Here is a 17,763-nt window from a genome sequence, read left to right on the forward strand (position 1 = left end):
TATCCAGATAAACAATTGCCATCTCAGCCCTATCTTGTAGAGCCCCCAGAATGGTGTTGGTGGTTTGCAGTAGGTTGGTAATGGTGGACCTGCGTTTCAAGGCATAGTGAATGAATGGTGATTCTCATGGCAGAACCTGGTTGGTTAGGATGGGAAGAAGGCACTTCTCCATGACTTTGAGGAGACATGAGGCTTTCATTATTGGCCTGAATTGTGAAACTGAGGTCGCTCCTTGTGTTTTGGGGGTTGGTTGGACAATATATTGATTCCAGGCTGTTGGGAAACTTTGCATTGTGAGGATTCCATTAAAGATACCTAGGAGTGCATAAATGATGAAAACACTCTTAAGAATGAATTGTAGGACCCCATCATATCCAGTGCAAGACGTTGGTAGGATATTATTGATGGCGTGGATAAGCTCTCTTTTTGTGATGATGATAGAAGCGAGGACATCTTGCTGACAACTGTTGTGAATGCTCTTAAGGTCTGACGCTGACTTTGGCTTAAATCTTGTGATGTAGTCTAGCCATTCGATCGGATTAAGTTGTTGAGGGAATTCATCATGCCTTGCCTTAAACGGTGCCTTCCCGATCTTGATTGTTTTGTCGATGTAGGCTTTCATGGCTTCAGATTTGCTTCTATTGAATTGGGCACGGGCTCTAGAGTATGCAATCTTGTCTAGTGGGTCTGATTTTGCTTTCCATTTTGCATGTAGTCTTTGTTTATTCTGAAATTTAAGGCTGAGATCTTGGGTCCACCATGCTTTGCTCCGATAGGAGATTGAAACTGTTTTTGACGCTGCAGTTCCAGCAATGGGTTTAGGGCTTCCCAATGAAAAATGGATGCTGCGAAGCAGCATTTCTCTGGATTGAGGAGTGAAGGGCTAATCACTGTCTTAACTGGTGCCTGATGTTGCCAGGATGTCCTGGAAGTGATTGAAAGAATGAGGGCTACTGGTAGATGGTCTGACATGAAGGCTGTTTCAGGCTGGCTGTCAACGGTGAGGGTGTCTGTTGCAAATATTAGGTCTAACAGGTTAGTGCCTCTGGTAGGGGAAAAATTCTGGAGGGTCAGATCTACTGCAGCCAGATTAGAAAATAACAATCTGCGAAGACTGTTGGCCTGAGCTAATATGAAAGTCTCCGCACAGAAGTAATGTTGCTTTGGGGTGGCATTGATTAATGATCCAGTTGGAGACCTCTTGTAAAGTGTTCTGTACTGTGGAAGGGGGGATGTAGACTGTGCACACGTCAAGTATGTGGCCCTGAATGCTGAGTGAGGCTCTTGCAGCTTCAAACAGTTCTGTTTTTTGAGTGACTGAGCTAGTCAGTGAGAATTTTTGTGTTGAAGAGAATGCCTACACCACCACCAGTCGTCCGTTCCCTGGAGGCAAAAATGCCCGAGAAGCAAGCGAGTTGAGAGAATGCGAAGTTTTCTTCATTGAGGGACAGCCATGTCTCTGTGATACAAATGATGTCATACAACCTTGACAAGAGAAGAATTTCCATTGTCTGAAGTTTATTTCTCAGGCTTCTAGCGTTTTGAGAAAATTGTGCACATTAAAGAAGTTTGAATGTATGCCCTTGTTGGAGCTCTGATGGCCTTCATCAATCGTCTATGATTCGTTCTGGAGGTAGTTCTCACCTGTCTTCATATATCTTCTTTCAGGCGTTAGTGGCGGGTGATCATGTCGCTGGCAAGCTTCTGTGAGAGTGTTTGAATGAACCTTTAAGAAGTCCTGTTCAATATAACCGGAATGTTTCTCCCCAAACTTAGACTTAATGGCGGGTCTGAGTCAGGTTTTCCTTTCATTGTTTGTGGTTTCAATCCGTTGGGGATACCGCATCCTGGTAGAGGTACGCTTTGTAGTGTAGAAATTATGCTAAATTTAAAAAAAAATGAATGGTATAGTAGTGGCAAAATGATGCAAGGAAAGATTATACAGCCAAAAAAAAAAAAAAAAAAAAAACACTTTCTTTACTCTTCCATTTTGATAACTCGTCCAGTCCTTTAATTCGTCAATTTAACTCCAGTATAATCAGTTACTTTCTGTCAAATTTCCGCACATTCTTCGTGCACCCATCCTTTTCCACTTTAAATTTGTCCCTTGTGTGCCTGTCATCAGCATAGTTCACTCGATCCATTTTAAATCTTAAACGCTTCAATGAAGTTTCCTCTCAGATGCCTAGTTTCCAAATGATTTGAAGAACTCTCCTTTCTTGGTAAGGGTACCCCTCTTGTACTTTCAACTAATCCTGTATAAAATACCTGTATCATCATAAAAGAACCCCATGAATACTATTCATAACCTCAGTTGCCATTTTTCAGCCTAATTTATCCAGGCATTGTTAGATTATCATATCCTGATTGCTGTCATTAACCATATTGCCCAGCTTTGTATCATCAGCAAAATTAGACATTAAAAAAAATAATAATAAATAAAAGAAAAGAAATATCAGTTTAATCGTAAAGTACATATAAAAATAATTTTAGAGTCAGCACACAAAAATATGATACTAAAGTGTTAACAATAAACATAATTTTATTAACGTACATTCAAACTTGTTATGACTACATCGATATAAACGTACATTTGTTTTTGGTGAAGACGTAATAAACTTATTACGTCTTCACCAATATCTTTAACACATGTTAAAAATAGTAAGGGGCCCGGCACCGAACTTGAGGGACATCGCTTATAACATTAGTTCTAAAAGAGCAGTGCTAATTTATAACCACCCTCTGTTTTCTGCCACTCAAACACCCCTTTATCCACGGCAGTGATTTGATTCTAATGCCATGCTGCTCAGTTGGTACAGCAGTCTTTCATGTGGAACAATATCAAAAGCTTTGCTGAAATCTAAGTACTGTACAGTATATGAAGCTACAATTATTTTTTTCATCCAGTTTCTTTGTTACTTCATAGTATTTAAGCAGATTGTCCAGACAAGATCTACCGTTAATATATCTGTAATTTCGCTTTTTGTGAATAGGAGGCATTGGCCATCCGATTCAGTCGACGATCTTTTGCAATTTTTTCGGAACGCTGACGGGGTAATGTCCTTTACGTTTTGCATATCTCCAATCTGTACCAACCTCCTTTGAATCCAAGGGTGTTCTTATAATTATGGCTAAAGGTTTTTTTATTGAAAAGGACCTCAAAACGCAAGGGGAACTTCCAATCCAAGCTTCTCCTCCTTTCTGTCTTTTCATCTTAACATTAATTCTTGCACCTAGATCTCTAACTCTAGAACTGGCTCTAACCTTAAGTTACCCAATTCGAATGGTCATTGTAACTCTTTTTCTAGCTGTTCTTTATGAACATATGCACTTTTTTGTAACTGCTAATTTTGAATAACGATATCATGAGTGAACTAACGAGATGGAGCCGATGCTTATTGGCAGTCTGCAAAGCCAATGAAAGCAGCGCATTTTATGTTAGGCACAGGATGCTATGATCTCCCATGTTTTTCTGTTATGCAAAAAAAATTTCAATAGTGATAGAATTTGCTGATGAGTGAATAAAAACTGAGAAATTTTGGTTTTTTAAGGTCGTGGTAATTCGCCCCATCAATCTTTTCCCCTAATTGATTAAACAGCATCAACTTGACATTTTCAAAAAATGTCACTTACATGTTTGAAGAGTCTGTTATTTAAATTTTCTCGGACCTTTGTTATTCACGTTTTTTTTTTTTTTTTTTCATATACTATGATTTTTAGGTGCATTAGAATATATGCATAATGTACCTACTGTCTTCGACATGTCCTACACCTGTCTGTCCATCCGCATTTAACAGCTCGACTCCCAGTGAACCGATTTTCAGGAAATTTTATAATTGGGCCTTTTAAAAAGATTTGTCGAGCCATTCCAAATTTAATTGAAATCGGCGGACCGATAGCGATTCAGCAGTTATTATTAGTTTTTCCGACCTCATGTAATTACTCGGCTCCCAGTGGATAGATTGTCGTGAAATTTTAGATTTTGCCCTTTTAGAAAGATTTGTAAAAGCATTCCAAGTTTCATTAAAATCGGATGAAGAGAAAACCAAATTATTATTTATTTGTTCGTCTGTCCGTCCGTATGTAATAACTCGACTCCAGGTGAATGAATTTTCATGAAATTTTATATTTGGCTCTTTTAGAAATTTGTGGAGCTTTCCTAAATTTGATTAAAATCTCGACGAATGGATATTCGGATATTATTATTTCTTTTTTCATACATATCATATAATGTAGTTGAAGCACTGGAATTATGTTTGTTCCCATGTGCTGGCTGGAGGAATGATTGGAGAACGTGGCTAATACGCAGGAACGAAACTTTCTTGGTTCACGCGTAAAACTCGTTTTTTTTTTTTATTTTCTTATTATTTATTATTTATTTTTTTTTTTGTTATTAATCATGAATTATTACTATTCGATAATGCGCCTGAATTGTAATGCGCTGCGTACATTAACTAACTTTTTACTGATTTACTATACCTTATACTCTGTTGAGGGAAAAAAAAAAAAAAAAAAATGACACGTTACTTAACTTTTGAGGCGCCTCCGTGGCCAGGTGGGCAGGAGCATTAGTGCGTAGCACACGCTCCTTGATTAGACCGGGGTTCGAACCCGTGACCACCAAATACGGAGGTGCGGAAGGGTCAGGAAATGACCACCGCATATCCCCGGAGCAATATGGCCTTAGTTGCTAATGCTCCTAAAAAAAAAACCAAATAACAATAATAACTTTTGGACACCAGTGTATTATACTAACGCTATAGTGAATGGAGAGCAAAAGAAAATTTTAGCTTGGCGTTTTGTTATGCTTGTGTGTGTATTTGTGTGTTTGTGTTCCACACTCTTTTAAGTTCTGAGTTATTCATATTAAACTGTTAAATATTTATTTTAGTTGATCCTTGGTGAATTGCCGCATGAAGAATTGTATTATTACAAATATGACCAGCTGAGTATCAATAGGCAAACATGTGGCACACTGGTTCCTGCTTAAGGACTTTGGAAGGCGCTGAACTAAATTAAGTCATGCGGGAAAAAAGTCAATCTCTCATACATTAAGGAATGCCAGTGAAAGGCTAAACGCAATACAAGTTATCTGCTGATTGGCACTTGAAATTCTTCTGTTCGACTGATAATGAATCGAATATGAGGTTTTCTGTTCAGTTGATCCAAGTAGAGGTAACAGGAATAAGATGACAGACATCTACAAACGTAACTTGATTTTTTTGTCATTTTAGGCCAATCTAATTTATCGAGATGAAATTTATTTTAATACCAAAAGGCAATGGAGGGCGTTGCACTGTTTAAAATTCTACCCCGTAGAATTTTAAATTTCAAATTCTACCCTGTTCAAAATTCCTTCTCGTTTCATGTTATTTTTTCAGAAAAGGATGCGGCTTTAACATATTACATTAAGAACGATTTTAATCAGAGAAACCAAAATGTAATAATGCACTAATGTTTATCATTATTTCAGGGTTAATGATTTCGAACCAGAGAAGCATGATAATTTTTTTATTAATCATCAGATAATTCATCAGTATTAATGAGCAGGTTGAATGTTGAAATATAATACTAAATTGCGCAAGTCAATAGGAAAAAAAATAGTGCGCGGGTCTCTCCACAGGAAAGTCTGTAATTTAAGTGCGAGTGTAAACACATGTGGACAGACCCCATCCGTCGGTCGCCTCTGAAAATTCCTGTCCCTCCACAAGGACTTGATATTTATCTGTCCACATGCGCTCTTTTTGTCTGTTTTGTCCTCCTCATAAACAGAAAGTAATCTTTCTTCTCCACAGCGTGTATCAGCTTCAGATGAACCCTGCTTCTGGGTCAGTACGACTTCGATCAGACTCGGGGTCGGAGGCCATCCTGATGTTTATGCCATTTGGCTTTCTGAATGGCTCTGTTCCCCCAGGAAGCAGCCTTGAAAACCTGGTGCTGAGAGCCTGTAACCTTGTCAACAATAACTGATCACGTGACACTTTTTCGATATCCACGCTAGCCGTCAGAGGTCAGTAGTGAAGGCGCCCATTTCTTATAATCGTTTTAGGTTCGAAACGGACATATTCAAAGGGAAAGAGGAACGTCCCGATTACAGACGCACACGACAACGTCGCGATCGCACGTGTCGACCTTGTGTCCAGGCCGTTGATCGAGCACGCAGCGTCAAGGACTTGCCTGTGGGTTTGACTCCTCTTTGGAAAGCTTAAGTGCAGAAGAAAACTGAATAGACGCGAAGGTTAAACTGCATCCCTTCGGCCTCATTTAACCACGGCGACGTGCGGAGGCCATTCTTGCATCATTGGGGACTTGCTCTAGTGGTCACCGCACGCACTAAGATCAGCCCGAAAAATAAACGGGGAAAAGTTAGCAGTCAGGTAGAACCACACTTCTCGGCAACCGCTGTCGCCTCCGTTGAACTGCACGCGTTGTTTGTGTGTGTCTCTCGTTTGGCCGGCGGACTTAAACATGGCTTCCTCCTTCATACACGAGAGTTTTAGTAGCAGTGTGGACTTTCCTACATACATTCCATGGCAGACCCTTTCGTCAGATTTGTCAGACAAACTGAAACATGGATCCATACGTATCAACCGCAGCAACAAAGTGGAATATGCCACCATCCAGGAGGAAGGAACTCCGCTATTGGAGGATCGAGCCGAAAAGGTTGTCTCTCCCGTCATAACACCGGCCGTTCGTGGAGGTAAGTAATTTTTTGCTTGTCTATAATTTTATATTACTGCTTTATTGCTATTTTACCAGAATTGAAAAGGGAAGTTTTTAGTTAAATCTCTATAGACTAGTAAAAGGGAAATCTTTTAAGGAAATAAAATTTTATTTCCTGCATTTTGTCAGTTAAGAAAAATTCGTAGTGTAGTCTGAAATTTTACCTCTTTAAAAGTTGAATTCATGCATGAGTTCGATTTTTCAAGGACATCAAAATTTATTACGTTATTTCGCACTTAAAAATACAATATTTGTTATTTAAAAAATTAATCAGTGTTAGTGTGAGCGCTTAATTTTTCGTCTGCTTTGGATGAAATGCATTTAATTTCGTTTATGCAGTTCAGTAAAGAGATTTATGCCAGTGGCGTCGCTTACACATTAAATTTAACGCGTGTCTCTCGTTTAGCTTGAGTTAAAGTAAATTTACTTTACTGATTTATTAATTATTATTTCGCAGCAGGGTCTAGAGGTCCTACAAAATCCCCTGATGCACGCCACTGCTCTAAACCTTTTTAACGCACTGAGTATGCACATTTATAATTAGTTCTAATTAAAACAGAATACTGAAAAGTGATACTAACTGACTAACACCAGTAGTATAAAATTTATAGTTTTATTGTACTAGTGCCAAATGAAATCGCAGAGAAATTCTTTTCATTACAGTATTTATAACACATGAACACATGTTTTTGTTCAGTATTTATAACAATGTTTTTGTTCAGTATTTATAACAATGTTTTTGTTCAGTATTTATAACACATGTTTTTGTTCAGTATTTATAACACATGAACACATGTTTTTGTTAAGTATTTATAACACATGAACACATGTTTTTGTTCAGTATTTATAACACATGTTTTTGTTTTTTTTTAAAACTCCTTCCCACTTTGTAAATTGGCCATATTTTGTTAGTGGTGTTATATATTCACAGCATTAGTGAAAATTTAATATTTAAAATGCCAGAATATTATGAACTTTACTATAGTTAAAAAAAAAAACTAACCATAAATATATATCATGATAATCAGTATTACCAGTTGTTGGGGCGGGGAGGAAGAAAAAAATGGAAAAGCAGCAGGTTGAAACAGAATTACGATGATACAAGTTTTCTTCAGTTATAGACAAGTAGCTTGGCCTGCAAGATTTAAATAACGAATAATAAATAACGAATTTATTTGGTCTAGCAAACTGGCCAAGGTTCATTTTATTTAAAAATTTAACATATTGTACTGTGGCTGCCGAATATACTGTATAATTAATGGGAAATAAAGGTAACTGTCAATTATTTTTTATTGTGTTCTCAGCAAGCAGATCCAAAAAAATATATATAACTTCATGTCATACGAGCCCGTTCGTTTATTAAATTGGGAAAGAAAAACGGAGGCGAAGAAGCACCTAGAATGTAAATTATGTGTTAAGTATGCTAAATAATGCAGCGGGTGTAAATGGAGAACACTTTCGGGATCTGTGTTGATAGCATTATAATGCCGGACTGTGCCCTCCAGTTGGATTGCTAATCATTAATATTAGCGTAATGGTTTGGGCCCAACCAGAATTCCGGAACTAGAAACATGCATTCCACGTTGCCTATTCATGAAGCCTCACGAATTTCGTCCATTAATTTTGCTGAAGCAATTACATCCACAATTTCATGGTGATTTCTTCCAGGTGGGTGAAGCTTATGCAGGGTGTTTTATGATTAATCCATCAGATGGTAAAGAACTAATTTCGGACCAATGGGTTTCCGCTTCGGTAAAATGAAGTCGCGCGCACAGCACAGCGACACCCTGTCCAAGTGGAATGCGGATGCAGTTTTTAACTCGTGAGACAGAAAAGTGACGTTGATCCTGGAAATTTGTCTTTCGGAGCTCGCGTTGAGAAACATCTGGTATTAACAAGCAAATAGACAATGCTATTAGAGCAGTTTTCTCCCCTTCCCCTCCCTTTTTAATGAAATCACCACCCCGATAGATTCAGGCCATTTAGTTGTAGTTGTATCAAAAACACATCAAGTTGATTTCAAGAATTACTTCAACACCTAAGATGGTGTACTTTTTAAAACACCTTACCGGTGTATAATTCTTTTCTGGAATTGCAGCTATTTCTTCTCTTTATCTGCCGTGGTACTGAAGTATACCTAAACTCATGTAGCTCTCTCCACACATAAAAAAGAGCAGTTTGACATTACTTGTAACGTCCTTGATTTCCCATCAAGATGATGGCCTGCAGTAGAAGTAGCTGGTGATCTAGAGAATGACGTAAACATGTTGACTCCTATTTGTTTGTGATGAATTTTATTTTTCTTATTTTATTTGACCCATGCGATCATAATATGAAGCACGAAGTCATCATTGCAGAATAACTGTAATGCAACGTGTATGCTTTCTTAAAATGATTATATAATCCAACATTTCGAACACATTACCGTTTAACAAAAATAGTGCTGTTGGAAAATATTGCCTTTTAAAATCTAGCATAATTTTTGTAGTAGATTTTATTTATTTATTTTTATTATTATTATTATTTTATTGTTATTATTATTATTTTTTATTTTTTATTTTGTTTGCCTACCAAACTGTACAAAATCTTTGTTACTGATGACAGTAAGAAAATAATATCTTAGTAGCATTTAATCTATTTTCTAAAGGTGAGACAATCAATATGCAGGTATACCCCGCTTACCAACATTTCGTTTAATGGCATTTCTTTATAACAACACTTGAAAATTACCACCGATATTTGATTTGCGTTGACCCTCACCTCGCTGTAACGGCATCTTAAAAATAATTTCCAGTAAAAAAGAGCACAACTGAATAGCAACACTCCAAGCTGAGTTGTTGCAATCAAACGTCGTAATCAAAGTTGCGACGTTTCCCACCAATTTTTCCAAACTGAAGCATCATTTAGTAAACAGAAGGTACTTTGCATGCTACTTTTACTTGTTCTACGTTTATTTGATTCCTTTACTGATTTCGCTTTAATATTTTTCTTTAAAATAAGTCCAAAATATTCACGAATGGTAGAAGCAGCATGGGTGGAAATTAAGACAGAATGTGAATGGAGCCTGAAAAAAAACAGGCCTGGCTGATCCAAAATTACCGTGGATTGGGAGTGCCAGCTCATGATATACAAATATAGCTTGTATAATGTAGCTTGGATAATGTTTAAAAGGCTAGTGTGATTGATTTACTCGAATCACATGGTAAAGATCTGACTGCACAAGAACTTCTTAAACCTGAAAACCAAAGAATCAAGATAAGTTGAAGAAATACTAACGCTTCAGTCCCAAAAAAATTAATAGAAACCAGGACATGCTAGAAGAGTTTCAATTGCCATCTTTGCCGAGAAAGGTTAAGGCATGCAGAGGAGCAGCACAGTTAAAAGGGACATAAAAAACACAATGCCACCCGCTATTGTGCAAAGAGAAGGATACGAAAGTTTAAATTTCAACCACCTACATTACATATCTACCTACAACAGAATAATCTTCATTGTCTGTGACCGACTAAGACAAAGAACCACCAACAAAAATGTTCATTCTTTTTAATTCTACGATTTCCTTTCTTTCATGGTTATAGACCTAATGGATTGTTCCAGATTAAGTACATCAACGATCCACGAAGTTTGAATCTTCTCTTTTATTACAACCCTGTTATATAGCTAAGTCATTGTTATCTCTTCTTTTACTATTACTCTATTACATTCCAACGACTGATACGTTTAAAATTCACTATTTTTTTAAGGACTGCACTTTCATCATAACATGGGAGTATGTGTGTAAAATCGCCATGCGTTTAACGACATTTTGGTTAATACATCGTTTTCAAGGATCCTAAACCTGACGTTAAGCGAGGTATACTTTTATTAGATTTATCATTAATCGGAAAAGAACAGGATGGTGGTTCTTTTAAACCACCATCCTACTCTTTTGACTCTAACAGAATGATACATCCATCAATTTGTATCATTCTGTTAGAGTTTCTTTAGCAAACGAAACAAGGTTGAAAGGACAGTAATGAGACCTTATCACCTATAATGCCAGATTTCTCTGGAGAGAAGGAAAGACTAAACAAGCAGGCTTCCGAGAGGGCAATGTGCTCCACGACAGTTATATATTCATCTGCTCTTCCCATCGAAGAGTTTTGCAATTTCGCACTGGTAATGACGTGTATTGTGTAGTGAATTAAGAGAGAACCGCAAGCTGCAAGAGCTGCAATTAAATCGCCTGTAAACACTTCTTTTTTTCTTTTTTTTTTTAAATGAAACCTGCAAACAGTTGAGCAACTTGTCTAGACTGCTAGCGAGGTGCAACCGGTTGCTATCGATGCTGGAGAGCGTATCACAAGTGTAGAAACTGACCGTTTCAGATATATCTTAGCTGTTTATGAAAAAAAAAAAAAAGTAGAGAGTAGTTTGTTTTTATATTTACGTCACTCATTTTTTAGTGTGTATCCAAATGAGTTTTAATTTTGTTATTTTTAGTTTAATTATTAAAATAAAAGTAAAAAGTTCATGGTTATTTATATTATTATTTGTCGTCTCAGACATTCTAAATGCTAAACTATTTTAAAAGTATTTTTGTGTTGAAAACTTCTCTGGCTGTGTTTTTTTTTTTTTTTTTGTAGTAATAGCAAGTGTAAAGTTTTCTTTTCTACTTATCATTATTATTCTTAAGACAGTGTATTGATAATTGAAAGCGGCGAAGGAGGAGATTCCACAGAGAGTGTTTCGGAGACTATTATAGATGTTTCGGAGAAAAAAAATAATGAAGGAGAAAACAAATTCCCAAAATTTAGTGATACTGAAGGTTATGATTTTATTATAATTTTTGTTATAATTTTATTATAATTTTATTATAATTTGTAATCATGATGTCAAGTAAGAGTTTTAATTTCTTCATAAAACGTTTTATTGCTCTCAGAATTTGAACACATTGATTACTATAGTATGCACAATGCCAAAATTATCCGGACAACTGTTAACGTAAGATGAAGGGCATCAGATTTTAAATCACCTCTGGCCGCCCAGAATTGGGCCAGAAACGTGTCCAAGATTCGTAGCAGCAACAAGCGTCTCTGCTTTCTTTGTAACGAGTTTTGCAATGAATTTATACCCTAGTATTGAGAAATACAATTTATTATCTCTATTAATGTCAAATTTGGTGTTTCTTGGTGGTGGAACAGTGATAGTTTCATTAAATACCAGTCTGGGTTTGACTCCATTTTGGAGTACTGAAGAACCAATTTCCTGTTGCTCATTGTCAAGGACTATTAGGGAGGCATTTTTGGGCTACATTCCCCTTGCCTATGAGCAAAGTTTTTGGACATTTCAGTGCAGTCACCTATAACGTTAGAAGAGGTTAGCAATGACTGTTGGGCAATAGTTTTCAACAGGCAAACATTAAGATTTAAGTAATAATTGCCATGGCCAGGCTAGAGTCCATATATGAATACCAAGCATCTCTGTCCTGCCCGAGCATCTCCCTCACATTCGAACTTCAAAAACCTTATGCATAAAACATAAAAATGCCTTATATCTCTTCTTTTCAATAAAAACACTGTAAACATTCTCAGCATTTAATGCACCAACTTGATGGAACAGCTCACTTCTAAACTGTCCATACTTCTCACAATCAAATAAAATATGAGAAGCATCATCAGCTTCTCCTCAGGAACAGGCTGAACCAGGCCCAACTGCTGAAGTCTAGCCCTCAGTCTGTGCCCTTTAACAATCATAGTGCTGTCCAAGCCCAATTCGGGCCAGCTCCTTGCCTTCTGCACTCATCTACCTCAGGTATTAACATATAAGTCACCCTACCCATGCCAGACCCACTCCAATGTGCCTGCCAAATCTTCTTTATTTCTTCTTCAAATATTTTTCCTTCTTCTTTAAGGGTTGGCCTTGAGTGATTGCGAATTCTGGAATGCTTTATCAAAATTTATGTAGATATTTAGTGAACGGCATGCCTCGCTGAAATCGGGAAAGTCATGCTAAGTTTTAGTGTAGCAACAAACCACGGACCCGCGTGATTTGTAGATATATCCTAATACTTTCCTTGGCAGTATGCCAAAAACGTTTTTACATGAAACCTGAAAAAATCTGAATTTCATCTGTCTGTGTTAAAAGGTGACAGCTTCTCCCTGATGGCGAAGAGATCTTCCATACAGGTCTATTTTGCAGAGGTTCTGCACAAAGTCAACTTAATCAGGTGGAGATAGACGGAAGTCTAGGTGCCACCTTAGACATAATAATAATAATAATAATAATGTCTGTGTTAAATATCTTGACTCAAAATGCTTACGGATCAATCAATACCACAATAACATGGTTTGAAAAAAAGCATTAAAAAACAACTTTACTCCCTAAAACTAAACTAATCAATGTAAATTAACATCCTCAAAGATAATATCCCTATGCTATGCTAATTCATGCAGATAGACGTCATGACTAAATCATGACTTAAGATTAAGGGAATCTAGTGCAATTTCCTATTAATCTTAATAGGAAGTATGCTCTGAAAAGAAAGCACAGCAAAAAATAATTAAAAAGTACACTTCCGTATTTGTAATAAAGATGTCATAAACGAAATTAAGCCCTAGTATTAGTATTAAAATGACATTAATGAAAAAAGGAAGCGAACTTGTTCTCTATCTTAAAAAAAACAAAACAAAAACCTCTTATATTATCCGCATAGTCAAAAGAGGATTTATTTTTGTTTAATTTTAGTTATCCAATAATATGATTTGAAATTAGAATTACCTTTAAAATTTTCGCTGTGTAATGTCTCCCTGCCGATCAACGTGACATATATAACATTTGATGTTATACATGTCACGCAAAGAGGAATCGTAACCACGACTGTGTCAAGACTTAAGTCCTCAGATGCAAACGAGAAAATGCCGCCCCTCCGCACTACATTAAAAGATCTCAGTAATATAATATTAATTTTGTCCCTCCTAAGAGCTGGCGCCTGGATGCGGTTACTTCCATCTTAACACCGCCTGTCATAACCTATAATAAACTGAACCCGACTCGAGTTTCTTTCGGCTATCGTGTAACAGTGGAATTTTATCGTGCTATTTTAGTGCTATCGTACGTGAAATTTTAAGCAGCAAAGTTGGTAACCCAAAAAAAACTTACCCGCCACTGCCATGCGAATAATTGTAGGATCCTTTTCTTTTAGTGTTCCTCCAAAGTTTTTAATCGGAAGAATTTTCAAGCCAGAGGAGGACCGATGTTTTTATTTGTTCTTTAATGTTAGTTGCCTTTCCAGAATTTTGAAACAAAAAAAAAAAAAAAAAAATTATATATATATATACACTGTATTCACATTTTGGCAATTGCAACTCGGCTGCGATGTGCCTTTTGTATTATATCGGTTTTGAATTGTGCGTTGTGTTCCAAAACTGTGTTGAAGTGTGGAAAACCAGGAGATAGAGTAACTGAACATTAGGCGAAAAACCGGAGAAGTAACAATTTCCCCCTGTCATTGATGCACACAACCAGGCATATGGGCACTGGGTGTACCGAGAAGCTGATGGTTTGTAATTGTGTGTGCATCAGTTCCGTTAATCTTCTCACCGCTTACGCGGGCACGTTTTGCCCGCTGGTGGTGGTGGTGCGATTTCGTGGTACCAGGTGTTTACACACGCGATACATGTTTAGCTCATTATGAAGGATAGTATGAAAAGTGCCGTACAGAATAATCGAGGGCCGTACAAAAAATCATCAAGGACTAGATTCAGTCTGCTGGTTGTAGGGTATAATCGTCCATGATTTATCCATGCACTCTTTACAATTCCAAAATCTGAATAAACTGACTGAATAATGTTTGTACTTCGTCAGTACCAACTTTATTGAGAATTACTTCGTGAATGCTTTTGCAAACTACTCGGGTTCTGACAACAAATAAATAAACATTGATGGCGAGTTGATTGATTCAATGTAGGCTGCACTTTCAACTTCGGAATGCTATTCCAGTCACGCTGCTTTGTTTCATGCTACTGAAACAAAGTCAAACCAGAAAGATCTAAGTTTAAGTGTGCGGGAATTATAAATTATTTAATGAATAAGGTACACATACATCTTGGAAGTCAATTCTGCTCTACTGTGTTATGGTAATAATGTATTTGTTCCCGTTTTCTTATTTAAGGTACATTCTATGAAGTCTAACCTGACAACTTAATTACACACGGTTCAGTTTTACGTTCACATAATGAAAACCTGTCTGTTACGAAACTTTTTAAAGTTCCATTGTGGAAAGAGTTGCCTATACGAATATAATAAGCAGTTTCATTTAAATTTTTCTTCTAGTAATTTTTGATACAACTCAATGTTACAATCTAATCTTAAATTTTGTTCTTTAGCGAATAAACTGCATTTAATGCCCCGTTCAAATAAAACATGAAGAGAAATTAATACGGTTTAACGCAGATAATATAAGAATGGCCATATATAAAGGAGCAGATATTTGATCAACCTAACTAAATGAAAATAGTAAACTATTAAATATTCAGATAAACCTGGTAAATTCAAATCAGCTTTCCTCATGATTTCTTAAATATTTTGCTATGCTTTCAGAGATCGCGATCTCCAGTTGGTGCACAACTAATGTATTGAAAAACGTATGAAATTTTATTCAAAAATTTATAATTTCCAAACACAAAGAATTGGGAATCTGCCATCTGCTCAGATGAAGTATCCATCTTCAATTTTGCAAATATGAATATATAGACATTATAAGATAAATGAATAAAAATTAATGGCACTTCATTTTTAATTGAACTTTATTGGGGTGGGCCCAACCTTCGGTGTCATTTTAAAATACATTTTTATGAATTACAGGGCATCTTAAACTCAAACACCGAAATCAGAATCTGATTTCGGTGTTTACCAAACGTTGGACCAACCCCAGGACCAACCCCAGGACCAACCCCAAGTTTAGGACCAACCCCAGGGGCTCACATCTGGTGAGATGGGCTTGGCACACCCAGAGTCCATTCTTCTTTTTCTTGGTGATTCCCTTCTACTTACTAGGGGTTCCGTTGAACACTGGTTATGTAAATTTTTAAGGGAGAGAGCAGAGGAGGAGACTGAAAGCTGGGGGGGGGAAACAGACAGAAAATGGGATAAATAGAGAAGGCGACCCCAAGGTGTCAATGGGGCAGGCCATGCCCCACCAGAGGGAAGGAGGAATCAGCGGGGAAGGAGACAAAGAGACCGTCAGCTCCCCCGCTAAGAGGAAAGGGGAAGAAAGGCCTCAGGGCCCGATAGTGGGACCCTGCGTTACCCACCACCACCACTGGGAGGTGAGCCAGGCTGCCCCATCATACTCTCGCTGGCCTCTGCCAGGGTCGCCTGAGCTTCCTGACGGAGACCAATTTTTTAAAAAAAGTTTTTTTATTAGAAGAGAGCACGGGGAATTAAATAAAAGAAAGGTTTGAATGCTGGGTATAAAGAGCAGGTGGGTGATAGGGAAGAATTCCCACCCTGAAGACTGTAGGCAAAAAGGAGAGGAGGGAGAGGGGACAAAAGTCACAAATGCAGGAGCACCCTGTGAGCGCCAAAGGCAGTGTACTCAGCGATCTATCTCGCACTTCGTGGCAGTGCCAGCAGTGGTGTCTGTGTTGAGATCCCGCGCTCAAGGGAGCGCCAGCAATAATCCTACCCCACAGTGGGATTAGCAAGTAGCAGTCTGCTGCACTTATGATCCTGCAATGGGTGCTCGCAGTAATCCTACCCTAGTCAGGGTTTCTTATTTGGGGTAGATCCCAGATGCGTTTATCTATCAGCTTATCACTCATAGTTGTAGCCGTTAGCGGCGTGTTTCACTTTTCAGGGAGTTGGGCTCTATGGGATCCGGTTTGGCCTGTTGTTTACTCATGTGCATGTCTGGTTGTGAAGACTGCCTGGACGAATTGAGTGAAGGCTGCAAAGGAGTCTGCGTCCTCCAAGACAATGTGCTCTTGATGACGAGGGCTGCCAAGCAGATGGGTGTAAAGCCGTAGACGGTGCTCTGCATATGAGATGCAGGTGTACATTACGTGATCCCAGGATTCATCTTCGCCTCAATGGCAGCGTGGGTCTTGTTCTATTCCTAATATTGTAAGCTTCTACTTGAGTAGTCCATGCCCAGTTAACAGGAAAGTGGCCTGGAGTCCAGGTGAGTACCACGGAGGAGGCTTGGACAAGTAACTGTGACAAAAAAAAAAAAAAATAAATAAATAAAATAAAATAAATAATAAATAAAATAATCAAACTATTATATTACGGTCACCCTGTAATTTCCTACATATACTCATGCGTATTGTGTCTGTAAATTGCATGTGTTTCTGGTCGATTAGTCTGTTTTGCTGAACGAAAAAAACCCCAGTTTCTGGAGAAAAAAAAACCTTGCTATCTACGCCTGAGAACGACTAACTCAGCCACGGAGCGAAAAAAGCTCATTAAAGTTCCTCGCGTCATCGACAGAATTCGAACCCGGGTACTTTCCACTGGGTGTGGGAGGACAGTGACGATACCACTGCGCTACAACTAACTGTGACAGTGGGTAAGAATATCTTAGTTATCTCGCCGTTTACCGTGTTATTCCAGTCTGTTTGCCATTGATCAAGTAGGTGTTTCATGGGCCGCTTTCTTTCCTGCTAATGGTTATTGGCTAAGTCCAGCTGGAACCCAAGGATGTTGGTTGGTATGCTTTTTTTCATTCGCTGGTTGATTCTCTCCTGATGACTTCCAAATGGTGCACCAGATTTCCCATAGCACAGAATGGGTAGAAAGACCCCCTTGTAGATAAAGGAAAGTGCTTTACGCTTCGGGCCCCAGTTAGCTTATAATTTGGAAAGTATATCTGTTCACTATCTCCGGAATCAGCCGACGTTAAGGAGGGATGAACTGGGAAATCGGCCAGATTGTTGACATCACGCCGTTATTTAGGGACTCTTCTCGGCACTAGCATCCAATTAAGGACAGTTCTCGCCTGGGATACCATTCAATTCAGGTGCTTTTGGCACAATTAATCTTTTAATCTTCACCTGGTAG

The 17,763-nt window shown here is 37.9% G+C and overlaps 1 protein-coding gene across 1 annotated transcript in view; it reads left to right on the forward strand.

Moving 5' to 3' along the window:
* Positions 1–5,908: 5,908 nt before the first annotated feature.
* The window catches only part of LOC150078678 (sodium-coupled neutral amino acid transporter 7-like), a 197,634-nt gene continuing 185,779 nt past the window's right edge, over positions 5,909–17,763 (forward strand). Inside the window, exon 1 of the mRNA XM_090383493.1 lies at positions 5,909–6,700. Within this exon, the coding sequence (XP_090239619.1) occupies positions 6,469–6,700 (232 nt within the window). The 5' untranslated portion in view covers positions 5,909–6,468. The remainder of the gene's footprint in view (positions 6,701–17,763) is intronic.

This window comes from Mastigoproctus giganteus, chromosome 10 (genome assembly GCF_048544385.1).
Source record: "Mastigoproctus giganteus isolate SK-2022 chromosome 10, ASM4854438v1, whole genome shotgun sequence".
Lineage (NCBI taxonomy): Eukaryota > Metazoa > Arthropoda > Arachnida > Uropygi > Thelyphonidae > Mastigoproctus > Mastigoproctus giganteus.